The sequence below is a fragment of the Lagenorhynchus albirostris genome, chromosome 7, assembly GCF_949774975.1.
Source record: "Lagenorhynchus albirostris chromosome 7, mLagAlb1.1, whole genome shotgun sequence".
In the NCBI taxonomy this organism is placed as follows: Eukaryota; Metazoa; Chordata; class Mammalia; order Artiodactyla; family Delphinidae; genus Lagenorhynchus; species Lagenorhynchus albirostris.
Window position 1 is genome coordinate 44,100,082 of NC_083101.1, and position 16,107 is coordinate 44,116,188.

General features: G+C 41.7%; 1 protein-coding gene across 1 annotated transcript in view; it reads right to left on the minus strand.

Annotated features, from left to right (window-relative positions):
• PCSK5 (proprotein convertase subtilisin/kexin type 5) overlaps positions 1 to 16,107 on the minus strand; it is a 316,125-nt gene that overhangs the window by 184,082 nt on the left and 115,936 nt on the right. Inside the window, exons 4-5 of the mRNA XM_060154957.1 lie at positions 12,560 to 12,703; positions 8,649 to 8,725 (exon numbers count right to left, since the gene is read on the minus strand). Coding sequence (XP_060010940.1) covers positions 8,649 to 8,725; positions 12,560 to 12,703 — 221 coding nt within the window. The remainder of the gene's footprint in view (positions 1 to 8,648; positions 8,726 to 12,559; positions 12,704 to 16,107) is intronic.

Below are 16,107 nucleotides of genomic sequence, written 5' to 3' on the forward strand. Positions count from 1 at the left end.
GTTCTTCTCTCCTCAGTCTGCCTTCCTGTTCAGCCTGTGGACACTGGCTGACCACATTTGAAAGGTCCTGGATGCCTCCTCTACTGCTCTGTAATAATACAAATAACACACTGGTAGCATTGACCTCTCAAGGTCTTCGTGCTTTCGATTTTACATATTTCTGGATATAAGGAAACATGAGAAAATAGAAGGATCCAAGGTGGAAGTTAGAGGAGAAGATGAAAAGAGAAAGATAAATAAGTATACCTGTCTGGAACCCTGCTCAAATGCTTAATCCATATTTAAAAAGGATACTTATCTCTTTCCCTCACTGCAATTTCCATCTGCTTTAGAGACCTCAGGAATTCGTGAGTTTGTTTTTTAAATAAGAAATTTAAATTGAAGCAACGATCAATTATTCATGTCAATAGTGCAGTGGGTTAGCACAAATTAAACCCAAACCTTACTGTAACCTATAGCATCAGACCCTTTATCAAAACTGGTACCGTGAGCCCCAAGAGATTATGTCCCCAAATCCTTGAGGAGAACACACTGAAACTGACAAAGGAAACAACAAAGGGCTTGAAGGTTGCATTATCATGATTATGAGCCCTGGAATAATTAATACAGTATTTTATAAAAATAAATACTTACACTTCAGGTGTCAGGTATATAGGAATTTGAGGTTAGATAACCATTTTCTGTATTTACTCAGCTCTCATTAAATAATAAATAAACAGCCATTAAGACAACTCCTATGGACATAGTTATTTTCTTTCTTAGATGTGTCTGCGCTCTTTTATACTGGGTATAAAAACTTATTCCAGAGACTTATATCTTAGTATTAAAAAATGTATTCAAGGGACTTACATAGAGAAGCAGACAGGACTTGGGGAACCCTGCAGGACTTGCAGGATTCCTCAAAAGGTGCCACACTCGTTCAACCTTCCACCTTCTGCACCTGCATAATTCCTTCTTTCTCTGCCACTCATGTCACTTCCCCTGTGAAGCCTTCTCTCCCGAGTTGGATGTCCTCCAGTGAGTTTTCACAGCATCTGCGAACTTACTTCTTTTAAAAAAACCTTCGCTATTGTAAATGGGGTCACGTGTACCAAGATAGGGAATAGAGAGGCAAGGAAAGATGCCTGGAAGATGCAAGGAAGAATGCAGCATTCTGGACAAGCAACACTGGGAAGCCCTTGGGTCTAAGAAGCCCTGGGGAGGAAGTGGTCATTGAACCCACAAATGGCAATCCTTAGGAGGTCAGCCTTAGGGCCACCTCAGGGGAGTTATGATCTTTTGGGATGCAGCTACCCCCCAGTGGCTCAGCAAGGAGGGAACAGAGAACAAATACCTTTTCTTTACCCTTCTGCATCCCACTGATGTCCTGCTTGGGTGTTCCATTGGCCGAACCCAATGGGAAGCCAGAGGGCAAGGGAGTCCCTTAATGCAGTCCTCAGAGGTCAGCTTTCTGGGGTACAGAGCAGGGTAGAGGGTAAAAAAATAAAGCAATCCAGGACAAGGTCCATTATAACATCATTTAATAGTTACTACTTTGGGACACATTTCACTAATTCATCTAGACAAGCCAGGCAAGGTAGATACTCTTGTAACTTTTGTATGACTGAACAGACACTTCATAACCCAAACTAAACTGGAAAACATCTTCTCAGCATCTTTCCTTGCCTCTCTATTCCCTATCTTGGTATATGTAACCCCATTTACAATAGCGAACTTTTTTTTTTTTTTTTAGGTATGCGGGCCTCTCACTGTTGTGGCCTCTCCCATTGCGGAGCACAGGCTCCGGATGCGCAGGCTCGGTGGCCATGGCTCACGGGCCTAGCTGCTCCGCGGCATGTGGGATCCTCCCGGACCGGGAAATGAACCCATGTCCCCTGCATCGGCAGGTGGGCTCTCAACCACTGCGCCACCAGGGAAGCCCCTAATAGTGAAAGTTTTTATAAAAAAAGTAAGTTCGCAGATGCTGTGAAAACTCACTGGAGGGCATCCAACTCAGATGCAGGAGGTGAGAGAAGGCTTCACAGGGGAAGAGACATGAGTGGCAGAGAAAGAAGGAATTATGCAGGTGCAGATGGTGGAAGGCTGAACAAGTGCGGCACCTTTGGGGAACCCCGCAAGTCCTGCAGGGTAGATAAATAAAGTGGGGGGAAGTGGTGGACAGAGAGCAGAGCAGACTTGAGGGAAGAGTGGGGTCATGAAGGGTTTTGCATTTTAACAAAATTTCAAGATATTACAAGATTTTAATATTCTTATTTTGGTTCTAAAATATCACTTGGGCAGCAGGATGGGGTTGAGACTGGAGACAGGGAAACCATCTAGGAGATTTTCCAAGGAGGAAGGTGAGAGAAGGGGATTAGACTAACAGAAGGCTAGTGTGGATGGATGGAATGGGGGAGTCTCTGGAGAGGTATTAAAGAGAGGATTTAAATGGTGAGGATGGTCAGGACTTGTGACTACCAGCTGGTGAGGGAAGGGACGGGCTGCCTGGCTTCTGGTCCGAGAGAAGCCATTTCCTATTGTTACTCAACTTTCTGAGAGGCCCCAGACGAAGACCACTTCCCAGAACCTAGAAGATAGTCCAAAATGTTACTTATCTCAACATATTACATTATGAATCTATGAGATAGAGACAAGTTTTCTACAATATTTGTTGCAGGTTCTTTCATGGACATAAAATGTATAGCTGTATATGAAAAGGATCGGATATTTTTCACAACTGTCTCTTTTGTACACATTTGGCCTCTGGTACATACATTTGTAGTCAGCATTATATAAATTCATGTGCTAATCATTGATCAAGTAACTACTATATAGTACATTGTAGTGTTATTTTGCAAAAGGATTAGGGGAAAATTTTCAAAAATATATGGAAAAAACAAATCAGCCTCTGAAAATGGCCTCACTTCTTTTTGGTAGGTTTTGTCTGAGCTACTTAGCTATAGGATAGTTTTATCTGAACATGTTTGGCTGAATGCTGGGTATGAAGAAATAGTGCTTCTATCTGTTAAGGTAGTAGATTTAAAGTGTTGTTTTCTCTCTAGTATTGAGTTAAAATAATTCCTGTATAGGTAGACGACACTGCCTACATTTATCGGCTTTGCTTTGCAACGCTATTTCCTGACAACAGTTCTCATCCGCAGACATGAGAAAGAAAAGGCCACACAACATGGCGACATTCTAAAAACCAGAAATGAGGCTTCCCTGGTGGCGCAGTGGTTGAGAGTCCGCCTGCCGATGCGGGGCACACGGGTGCGTGCCCCGGTCCGGGAGGATCCCACATGCCGCGGAGCGGCTGGGCCCGTGAGCCATGGCCGCTGAGCCTGCGCGTCCGGAGCCCGTGCTCCGCAACGGGAGAGGCCACAACAGTGAGAGGCCCACGTACCGCAAAACAAACAAATAAAAACCAGAAATGATGTGTGAAAAGGACACTAAAGACGAGCAGAAGTGTATTTCCATCCACCCTGGTTAAATCTTCAGGGAAACAGAGCAAAGCAACAAAAATGAAAAATCCATTCCTTTTGGAAGTGAGTCTTTAACCTAGAGGTTGGTTTGCTTTGAAAGGGAATTAGATTCCGGGCCCACATATCACACATTCAAGATACACAGTGTGCTCTCATCTCCCACTAAATATGTTGCTATGACTCAAGCACAGGGAATATTTAAAAAGGAGCAACCTAGGGAAGGAAAACTCTAACTCAGACATCAATAATTCATTTATCAGAAATGGGAGCAGTAGTATGAAATGCCAGGAGACTTTCATTTATAGGGAGGCGTTTTCTATTTTAAGCCTAGAATAATGCAGTCAGCTTCATTCTACGAGTTAATACGAATGGAGGCAGAGCGGAATGGGAGAGCAGGTTTTATGGTCTCCCCTAATAATGCTATTTCTTTAGCATGTGTTATTTAGGTTTGACACACCACCATCTGGGGACTTGAAAAAGCGATAAGAGAAGGATTTTTATAACTTTTTTACTTCAGAGGTGATTTTCTTCACCCCAAAGCTTTAGTGCTAGAAATGTAATCAGGTAAGTCTGAGAGATGTGATCTGCATAAAGTTTTGAGGGTGCATTGTCTCTTAGTAGAGTCATCCCTCAGTATCCACGGGACATTGGTTCCAGGGCCCCCCTGCAGATACCAAACTCCGTGGAAGCTCAGGTCCCTTACACAAAATGACACAGTTCAGTTAACCCTCCGTATCCTTAGGTTCCACATCTATGGTTAGGAAGAGCCAACTATAGGACCCAAAACCCTTCAGGTTACGGCTTCTTACTAAGTCGTCTCCTAATTCAACCTATTAGTTAGTAGCCTATATTATTGCATCATTGTATCCCCCAAGCATTTAGCACAGAGCCATTCACAAAAGTAGCATCTTAATGAGTACCTGCTGAATGAATGAACAAACGCACCCAGGTGTAAATAATTCCAATATGCTCTGAAGCCTACTGGTCAGACTGTACAATGAGGAGGTACTTGCACAGCATATGCCTCAACTTTTTCATTCAGGCAATGTTTAGAAATTCCTCCCCCTCACTAACTCACTTCAAATTCAAGGACTCATGGTCCACTAAAGGGAGACAGAGTATTGGAACTAAAGAAAAGCAGATTTACTGTAGACCAAATGAGGCACAGTTCCCAGCCCCTGAAGAAGCAGAAAACATATCTAAACCTCTCACCTTGGAAATAAACAAAGACTTCCAAGTCTTAATTGAAATGTGAAATGTTCATATGCACATATTTTGAGATAATTGTAATTTTTAACTGATTATTTTTCGAGAACTGGATATAGGAATTGAACACATAATTATAATACCAGCTATAATTACCTAGTGCCTATTAGACAGTCAGCCCTACGCTTGGTGTTTTACATATTTTATTGCTAATCTTTGCAAGTATTATTATGCTCATTTTAGATATTTTTAAAAATACTAAAGCTCAGAATAGTTAGGCCTAAAGACCATAAAGCAATCAAGGTGAACCAAGGATAAAAGTCAACTCTCTTAAACTACAAACCACTCTTTATTTCCTGATGCCAAATGACTTCTATCGAAACAGAACTATCTGTGGATCCACACTTAAAGACAGATCCATCAATCATATTTATAATTATGGTCTAATGAGCAGAGAGGATATTTTAACCCTAAATGTCTGAAGACATGCTTGTGGTTGGCCAAGAAAAAATTGGGCAGCAGTACTGATAGGAGATAAAGGGACATGTGATGCCCCAGGTGACTGCTGATTTTCATAAAACAGAGGTTGGAGTGGTGGTGTTGCCCCTCTGAAAATGCCCCATTTCACTGTCAAGACTACAAACTAAGCACACATCCAGAACAATGCCTGTGTCCTCCAACACTCAAACCCACACTGCACTCAATGAACCGTGAACAGTACTTAGAATGAGTCAAAGCAGGACACACTAGAATACCCCAGAGGAAGCGGGATGGTAGTGACTCTTCCCGAACAAAAGTCTTGGGGAGCTGCCAAGTTGGAAAGGAATCTTCACAAAGGATACAGTTTTTAAAAGGCAGCCTGTAAAAAGCCATCAAAGCGAACACTCAAAGAACTGTCTTCACACACAGCAGCCTTTGCAGTTAGCACTGTCAGTCACAGGACAGATAGGCCCTTGGAGAACAGTCACCATTACCACTGAGTTTCGATGCAAAAGTCACCACATGTAGATTCAGACAGAACTGGCTACAGGGCACAATACATTTTCAGTTTCCACCTACAGCCCCTCTTGTCCCTTCATACCCTGTACAAGGATACTGTGGGTGTTAACTTGATCTCGACTTTCCTCTAGCTTTCCTGTTTATCTTTTCTCTATACACACAAATGTTGATGGGATAACTTTAGCCAACAGATATGGTACAATCAGTTCTACTATCATGCTTGCCTTGAAAACACACATTTCTTCCAATAACATTGATATATTAGAGAGTGATTTGAGTATAATGTGAAATTTGCATTTGTTTATGCACAATTTTGTCCCAGAAACTCTAGGTGACTGTAGAAAACAGACCTAGTTGCACTGAGCACTGTAGGAATGCACGAAACACACAGAGCTGCACACCTTAGGAGCACAATGGTCCACATGTGTCTACATCTGGTGCTGTTACTTCCTCTTTGACCTCAGATAACCCTCCTTCCACTTCAGAATAACTTGCAAGCTGCCATGCTTCCAAAAACCATCCTGGAGGGTAGCCTCCACTCTGCTTATTTTCCCCCTTCCTCCCAGCCTATTTTGTTATTTTCCTCTCTACTCTCTGTTCTTCTTCAAAGTTTTCACCTTTATCTCTTTTTTCTTCCTCTTTTTTTTCTTGCACACAGAGTGGCAGGCATGTGAGTAGAAGTAGATGCAATGGGTACACACTTCCATAAGCAAATTTCAGGTCTTATTCAAGATGAAGTGCCAGGAGGGGCAGTACAGGTGTCAGGGAGTCGGAGATACAAACTATTGGGTGTAAGATAGGCTACAAGGATGTATTGTACAACACGGGGAATATCGCCAATATTCTGTAAAAACTGTAAGTGGAGTGTAACCTTTATAAACTGTATAAAAAATTTAAAAAGAACAGTGCAACTTAAGAAGTCAGTGTCACAAGAGAACTGTATTATAAACATACTAGTTAGAATTTAATTTCATAATGATAAGACACAGATTAAGCATAAAATTGATGGAAACGGACTTTGAACCCAGCCTCGCTATGAATCATGTCTTTACTATTTTGAAGGATCAGACTGGCATGCAGTCTCGAGGCTTCTTTATGACAGGATGTGAAAGGTCAGCTCAGCGCTCTGTATTCTCCAAATATTTTGGTCAATAATTCAGCCTTTCTTCCTCTCAAATTTACTGCTATTGAAACCAATTATCTCTAGTTACAACTCATTTAAATGACAGATACTTGGACCATTTTCCTTTTCATTACCATAAGGGTCTGGCCTTGTGTATAATATGCAGAACAAGAGTTTATAAACAAACCACTTGAGTTTGATTCTTTGTTTCCTAACTTCTTCATCGCTTACTACCTGTTTAACCCTTATCCACTTGACCTGTCTGAGCCTTTTTTTTCCTTCACAGCTAAGGGCTGAATTAAAAAAAAAAAAGAATTTAAAGAAGGACTTTTTTAAATTTAAAAAATTAAAAAAATGATTAAGTGCCACATTTATTATAGTTTTATAAATTTCTTAACCACTTAACATGAATAAAGTGTTAACATGAATAAGTTCTAATAGGTCCCTATCATTTTTCTGTGTGTCATTGATGAAGCTTCTAAGCTTTTCCTATTACTCTATGGTTTTAGACTTTGCAGGGTGCAAGTATTTTTAGGAGTATATGTGTCACACTAGAGTAGAATGGACTGGAGAGTGAAATTTATCGGTGACCTTTTAAGTATGGAAGCTTCAAGTTTCTTCTTCAGTGTTTCACGCTAGTTTGCAAATTAGGTTAAATAAATTAGCTCACATTGACTCAAATTATAACCCTTTGTGTGAAATTGACCGTAACTTTAAACAGTGTAATCTAGACAGTAATGACCAGGCTTGAAAGAAAATGATCCAGTTTACTTTAGGTCCCTTTCTCTTTTTGTTTGGAAAGTTCTGGAAAATTCTATCTACATCAATTTGTATATTAATGCTTTCACCACTGAATTTGATTTATAATATTGACTCATTAATATTAAAAAACAGCATATTTTTTACAGTAACTTTTTTGAAGCTTCTTTGTAAATGGTAAGAAGAGGGGAAAAAAAAAAAGAAAAACCCATGTACAGTCACAATTATCTAGGCCACATTGGTTTTATCTAAACTTACTGACTTACTTAAATAATACCAGCTGAGAAACTTTTCCCTACAGAAAAATGCAGGCTAGAAATAGTACATAATAAATGGGTAAAGCACCTCTCTTTATAACTTCTGTGATTCCAAACAAAAACAAGTAAATAAAACTTCAAATGATAGTATCTAAATCACAGCATTATCCTGGAGAAACTGCAGTAAAAGCAAAAAAAGTTAATGTGATCTAGAGATTAGAAACACCTACTAATCTTTTAAAAATACCCGGATCATCGTAAGCAAGAAACGGATGTGTATTTCATTTGCTTTCAAAAAAACTACTGTACTAACTGGAAAGCGTAAACGTGGTTACATGGGTTTCTAAGGCTCTTGACTGTGAGGATAAGAAAGGTAATGTGTTCCATATGTGGCAAACCATATAGGTATTTCAGGTATATTAGTAAAAAACACAATCACTACAAAGGAGAAAAGAAAAAGAAGCAAATCAGAAAGCACTGGCAGAGACCTCAAGCACAGCATTCAATCAAATGCGTTGAACTTAACAGAATAAAGTAACCCTCTTGGGGGGTACTTTGTTTTGCCTCTCCCTTTAGCACCCCTATCCCTAAACAAATGGGTCACAGTCCAATGAACACCTGAGGAACAATATTCCCCAACCGCACCCTCAAGTCATTCCCCAGAGTTCTCTCTGCAACCATTCTTTCTATGTGGACCACGCCTTTTTATATCCAGAAGCTTTAGCAGAAAGACACTTGTTTATCTTGGAGCAAATTAGGGATCAAAAAAGTACTTCCCTCCGCAAGAGCAGAAAACAAAGCTCTCTGCCAGCCACATACCAGGTACCCCCACTTGGGCCTTACTTGTTCTCGTTGCTCGCGTCATAACGAGGCATGGGGTCTAAGTCGTTCCCATTCACGTCACAACTCGCCAGAGCATCCTGTGGTCACAGAGGAGAGAGAGAAAGGAGACAGACGTTCATTAATTAGCCACGCACCTGAAGGCTCATGCCTCCTTAAACACATTTCTGCAAGAGAGTAATTAGAGTAAATAACACACTCACGGTCCGGTGGTGTCAGGATGCCATTTTCTGTAATAATCAGTGTCCTATCTTTCCCCATGAAGGTGAAGAAATACTCTCTACAGACCAAAGATGTGCCCAGTCCACTCCTGCCAGCACTTTTCCCTCATACCTAGCACTGACCCCTCACCCCAGTGCTTTGAAGATGTCCTCGACAACCACTTTCTCTGCGAAGTACTGCTAGAACACCCAGAAGGCAGTGATTTATTCTTCGCCGACTCTCTCTGTATTCCTTACTTCATTTCTTGAGTGTGCAAATTCCTTATCACAATTCAAAGATTTTTGGAGACAGAAATCGTTCACAAATAATTGGCAAGCCAATTAAAAATCATCATTAGAAATCTATTATATCAGGTATCTTGGGACCTCTGTTAGGCAATATTTGTCTGGTTTCAGATGTTTTATCTACTATAAAAGGGTCTACAATTCAAGACTTCATACTAACACCAAATGGTCTTTTGCCCCAACCAAAATAATGATCAAAATTTTGTTATATGTCAAAGTTTCAAAATGAAGCAGAAGTTTCTCTGAAACCAAAGCTGAATTTATTTGTTTGCTTTTTTAAATGATTGTGAAAAATCTTCAAATTACTAAAAAAAAAAAATTAATGGATTGTTCCATCATCTAAATTTATATCATCATAGATAGAACTAATTTAGGATGTTTTGAATTTTCTGATACTTTATGATGATTTATTTCTGTTATCAGTTTTAGTGAAAGTAAATGCTATCTTTGTTTTCTGTCTTTATCAAAGGCTCTTGTTTCTGAAAATAACTGAAAGTACATGGAGTCTGAAATGTTTGGGGGGAGTAAGCAAAACACACGTGACATATAAAGGTGATAAGTCTCTGCTTCCCGTACAAAGGAACATACAAAGCAGCCCACCTCAGCAGTCATTACAGCATGAAGGATAATACTGTGCAATTTCACTTATAAGGAAACAGAAGCCCGAGACAGGTTACGTGACTTGGCCAAAGGCATGAAACGAATTGCCTATGGCATTAAGACTGGAACCCAGCCACCCCATCCAATGTGCTTTTCTCTACTCTTCACCAGCTCTAACATTAGGGGAATCAAAAGGGCACCAGTACTGGTAATTGCACAGGTGAATTCTGGAGAATTTTCTTTCCGGGGAGAAAAAAGTGAAAAAGGTGAAGAATGCAATCACGTTTAGGCTAAGGCTCTTTGTGTTTAATCAAATGCATTTCTATGCAGTGCGGAGAAGGAACACCCTGTAAAAACTGCATTGCATACGATAAGAAAGACTTCTTTGCTAGGAAGTGGACAGCCACAGTTCTGTTCTTTATATGACCTGGGCTAACTCACTTTAGTCTTCAGGCCTCAGTGTCTACCCTATCAAATGAGGAGGCTGAACTGAAGTTCCTTTTTAGCTCTAAAATTCCATTCTGTGAAGAGACACAAGTTTATCTGAGTGTGCTTGGAGGCAGGGTAAGAGCAGCCAATCAAGTGTCTTGTACAAATGAGAACTAAATGAACTTGCAGTTCCTTTTCTCTCTCTCTCTCTCTCTGTTTTTCAACCTTAGGGAAAATCATCTAATTTAGGAGAAACTGTTTCAACATTTCATTGTAAAAATTGATTTGTGAAGTTTCTTAGCTGAACTTTTGAAACAAAAAGGGCAACAGGGTAGAATACTGAGAGACAAAGCAGTTAAAGTTGATAAAAGTATAAGGTGATATTGGGTGGTCCTGAGTGAAGGTCTTCGTAAGGTCAGAAATATGGGTGGCTGTGTGAGCCAGTGGTAGTTTCTGATGTGTCAAGGAAGTGACTTGGAAGTATTTTATTTGCAAAGATAAAAAGAGAATCTTTTCAGGTTTGAGGGCCAAAAGGAAAACTAAGAGAAAGTAAGTGTCATGCAATAAGTGAGACTGAACAAATGAAAAATAAACACTGGAGAGCATATATGGCCATCGCTACCTAAATGGTTTCATGAGAAAATGAAGCGGCAGATGAGAAAGAAGCCAGAGGAGAGATGGTCAGAGAGACAGATACAGGGAGTCATTCCCACAGTGCAGGGAAACCATGTCTTCCCATGCTGGAGAGAGAGAGAGAGAGAGGGCGACAGACAGAGAGGGGTGGGGGGGGAAATAGCAGACTTCAAGAGGACAGTATGTCCATTCTGAGTGAGTCCAGGACAATGGGCCACTGCTGTGTCCACCAGTTACCGGGGAGCAAAGAGGAGAGAAAGGCAGCAGGCCTGCGAGGATGGTGAGTCCTTCGTGTTAATGTGCAACAGGAAGCTATGGGCCAGGCCCCTCTCAGAACTCTCCACAAACTCAGGGCACCGTGAGATGGGCTGGGCTTCCTGACGTTGCTCCCTTAATGATGATGAATAGAGAATAGAGAAGAGAAAAGTCTGAGGGGATGTGGTCCTCCCAGTTATAGCTAGGGTTTTCTGTGGGCACCTTCCATAAACACGAAGCAAAGCTTCCCACCCCGGCCCCTGACTTTCCTCCTTAAGGATCAGTATGACTCCTGGCTTCGTTATGATTCAGAGCTGCTTGTATTTTCAAGGCTGTGAGAGGAAACTTGTAAGCTGAGAGAAGACCACCAACTCTGACATTTTTTTCAATAACAACATGAAATACAATATAGGAAAACTCTTACAACCAAAGTTGGGGGATTAAAAGGAGTTATGAAGGAACAGAGAGGGACATAGGTCGAAGTGACTGAAGTCCTAGTGAGTGTGCGGTGATAAACCAGTGCTCTAGTGGAAGAAGTCGTCTACAGAAAAGAGCTTAGGAGGCACTGGTGTGAGTGGCATCCAGCAGGAGTGTCTGCTGAGCCCTGACAGAAATCAGAGAGCTGCATCTGCGGATAAGAGGGAGTCACTGCAGGCTCTTAAGTAACAAAAGAGATATTTCAGGGAGAACACCAAGGTGTCATGAGAAACAAATTTGAGCAGAGAATGGCATATTGGGAGATAATTATGGTATTTTTAGCCAAACTTAGGGAGGAGAAGCTGATGGAAAGGAGGCGTTTGGAGAGTAGAAGAGGGAGGGGTCATTGACCTACTTCCAGGCAGGAAATATCACAGTGGTAAAGGGGACCCCAGGGACAGAAACCGACCCCAGTGTCCAGTGGACACTGGGTATCAAGACTATGGTTTTCAATGGAAGTACTGAGTCTCAGCCCTTTCACTCGCTCTGTGACCCTGGGCTCACCTTATGTTCTGAGTCCTGGAATCTCAGTCCTTTCTTAAGCAAGGGAACTGACTGATTCCTAAGGACTTCTGGGAGGCTCTTCATTATTGCCCTTTAAAAAGGGAGAGGCAGAGAGAGAAAGAGACTCGCAGAATAACTTGAGAAGGGTTCTAAGCACGCTTTCTCCATAAAGGAAACAAGGAGTGCTATCTGGCTGCATGGATGAATTGCTGAGAAGAGTGGATGTTGTCAGCAGCACAAGGGAAGGGTGCTGGAAACCGGTTTCTGCTACCTTATCACCTGCATTTTGTCATCAGAACATCAAAGGCACACAAAAGCGGATAGCGGGATAGCCTTACCTCCTGCTTCCTGTCCTCCAAGAGTGCATCCTTTATAAGATGGGAGCAACACGCAGAGCCTACTGTACCCGCTGGCTGCATTTTTCAGTGGTTTTCCCCCTTGTGGAGCATCCTAACATGAGTTCCATTGTTTCCCAGGAGGGAAGCTGCTCTGACCACAGCAAATACTCACGTAGTTCTGCATCAGGTCTGGATGGGTCCTCTCAATGCCGTCATCCAGGATGGTGACCACGATGTTCTTTCCCGTGTAGCCTCTCTTCCAGGCTCCTTCGATGTTCATGTCTGACTGGCAGGGATGTGTGTTGTCACTGCAGTGCTAGAGGTGTAAGAGGGAGAACTGGACGTTGCAGATTACCAAATAGTGAGGAGGCTGGAAAGTCACTTACTTCTTAAGACAAGGCATTAAATTAACAGGGGTTTGGCAGATTGTCTGTTCAAGTAGAAGTGCAGATCTCCAACATGACAACAAGGGAAGGGAGGAAGGACAGATGTGGGGAAGGAAAGCAAGACAGAAATCTCTCCTGCCAGTTCTGCCCTGTTCTAACACCTTCGGAAAAACATGATAAATAAAGTATATCTCCACAGCAGAATAATGGGGGCACCCATTTTATTGTTAGCATGTATTAATGACACATAAAAAGGCACTGTAGCATTTCACTTATAAACCCAAACTAGATAACTGAAGAACATACACCTTATCGTTTCTTAAACAGGCACCTAGAAAAGCCTGGCTGTAAAAACAGGCTCGGCAGCTTCTGTACGGTGCCAGCCAGAGGTGTGCCACTGCTGTGAGAAACCCATTAATGAGAAGAGATAACAGTTTCTTCAAACTTCTTTCAGCAAATTAACAATGGGTGTTGTCTCATAATTTGCGGGGAGCCAACAGACTTATTCAGTGCTACTTTGAGAAGGGAGAGAAGAGCGCAGGGTCCAGACAGGGGACAGGCACAGGAAAATGTGTGTGAGGGCTTCGAAGGGCAGGCTGAAGAGGCATCGAATCTTAGCTCATTAGGGGTAGTGATTTCATTCCACAATGGCTACAACCTACAAACACATCGATAAATAAAGTAAACCAGCAGTTCTTCCCGATATAATTGACTAGCATTCGTCCAACCCACACAATTACCCCTTCAAAGTCCATCTCTATGAAATATCCCTCTGAGTGGTGTTTTCCAGGTTCTTAAGGCTCGGCAGAGGAACAAAGGAAAAGGGATGTGCCGTAGCCTACTGCCATGGCAACGCAACGGTCCACAACATTCACTATCTCCCTCCTGCTTTGTAACAGTTCAGCACTTCAAGAGGGGAAGAGAACATGAGATCTGTATGCTCTAAGCATAATGGAGACCCCACTGCCACTGACTCATCTAACACATACTTTATTGAGCACTTACTACATGCTGGGGTATATGGCAGTGAACATGGAAGATGAGGTCCCTGTCCTCATGACTTCTCTAAAGGGGAAACACAGATGATAAAGAAAACAAGGAAGACGATTCAGAACACTCCTTATGTCTTAAAGGAATTAAAGAGGGTAATATGGCGGTCAATGCTGAGCAGTCTGGGTACACACCTCTCTGCGGGGGGATGGACAGAAAAGATCCCAGTTTCTGAGAAAGTGAATTGTGAGTTGAGATATGACTGATGAGAAAGAGCTGGCTTGCCCAAGAGCTTAGACCTTGTCGTGGTAGAGGACACAGCAAATGCAATGACCATAAGGTGAGAAACAGATTTGTGCATTGAAGAAAGAGAAAGAAGATGGGGTCTAGCTGAAGCTTAGTGGATGAGCAGGAAAATGGCATAAAAGGTAGCAGATCAGAATGGGCAACAGAGGTCAGGTCATCCCAGGCTTTGCAGCCATGACTTGACTTTTATTTTAAGTACAACCTAAATGGAAGCTCACCTCTTTCTAAACTTTACCCCTCAAAATCAAATGCTAACTAGTGGCAGATACCCCTAATACCTTTGTCGAACATCATAAACACACTTGAGTAGTTTTATGGATTCATTCTAACAAATGGTGTACCCAGTTTTCATCACAGATAATATCAATTTCATTGAAAATAGGGGCTTATATATTTTATGAACATTTGTAACTTTCTGTCACTTTCTTGACTTCTTTCTGGCACTTGAGGCCCTGCACCACCATCTATTACTACACTGATCCAATTCCACTCTCCCCTCTCTCCCCAGTTTTTGGAGCACAGCTCAGGACCTACTGCCTCCCACTTGGCTAGCTCTTCCCCTTCCCTGAACTTAGGAATGAAGAGAGACAGACACAGACACACACACACACACCACACCACACACCCAACACACATTCTGTTTTACACAGTCCAACCCCAACTTACTGAATTCTGCTGAACTGTGGTTGAGTCTTGAATCTTGTGTGTGAATTCTGTCTCCTTTGTAAGCCTCTAGAAGACTATGCATTAAACCAAGTCTGATCTAGGATTTCAGTCAACATTGGCTTATCGATTACACACCAGAAGGGAGGGCATATTCTCCACTTTATATCCAAGTTCACATCTGCCAAATGCTTGCTCCTCCAACCTCGTCAGAGATATCTAACCAGCTAATGCTTGGTTAACAGATCATGAAAGAAACAGTGTAGATTTACAAAATGCCCATGTTTTTCGGAAGTCTCATTCTAGCCAAGAGTTTGGGCCTCTCCTCACCAAATATTTTAATTTAACACAAAGCAACCCTCACAGGTTTCCATTTCATTTTTTTCTTTTTCAAAACCTGCTCTGGCCACCTGTGGTATCGTTTGTGACACAAAGTAGCATTAATGTGGCCAAGAGGTGGGTGGGAGGAAGGAAATGCACAGGAAATGGGTCACCCACACATGGATAACTGTCCTGGAGTGGAGGGATGCTGCCTGAAATTGTAATTATGAAAGCTGAAGAAAACCCACCGTGTATGGAAAACATGTGTGTTCAAAGTGGAGCAGTTAGGTTTCTTTCTTCCACCTCTGCTTCTGTTGAATCTGACTTCACCATTAAATATTTTTGAACCACTTTTTTTCTTTCCATCTGCCAACATGGTATTGGTAGAAGGGGAAGGAGGGGAAATATCCAATTGATACTTTCATTTGGATAATCTAATATATCAGGTAGCTCAAACGTCAAAGGAAAAAAAAAAAAGATGATCAGAGCCAGGGGTGTTTCTGGAAAATGAGTAATAAGATCAGTGGACCCTTAAACGAGGACCCTATCTTTAGATTTTTAATACCCATTTCAAGTAGTCCAGACTTGTTTCATAAGCTCAAGGCAACCAAAGAGCAAAAACTACAGAAAATACTGACGCCAGTCAATGCGGCCCAAATGAAAAGGAATTAGTCATTTCCTTAACTGCCTGATCAAAATGCTCTTTAAACTGGGCTCTATTTACTTGACGGCAATCTATGTTACAGCATTACCCAAAGGCAGAAGGAACACATATTAGCCATGATTTCCTCATCCTCAGCCTCTGCCACTGGCACAGATCTCTTAAGACTAGTTTCTGGAATTGTGTTACCCCATATAGTCCCGAGGCTGGTATTCACAAAAGGGGCCAGTCAGCAATTTCCGGCATACTTAAAGCTGATGAAAACCAAATACGTGCACTGTATATGTAAGACAAATATTTAGAGTAAATATAGGCACCTTCAGCTCTGAATAATGTCCTGTATTTCAATAATGGTCGATGCACAGATGACAAGCTATTTAGAAAGGACACAAA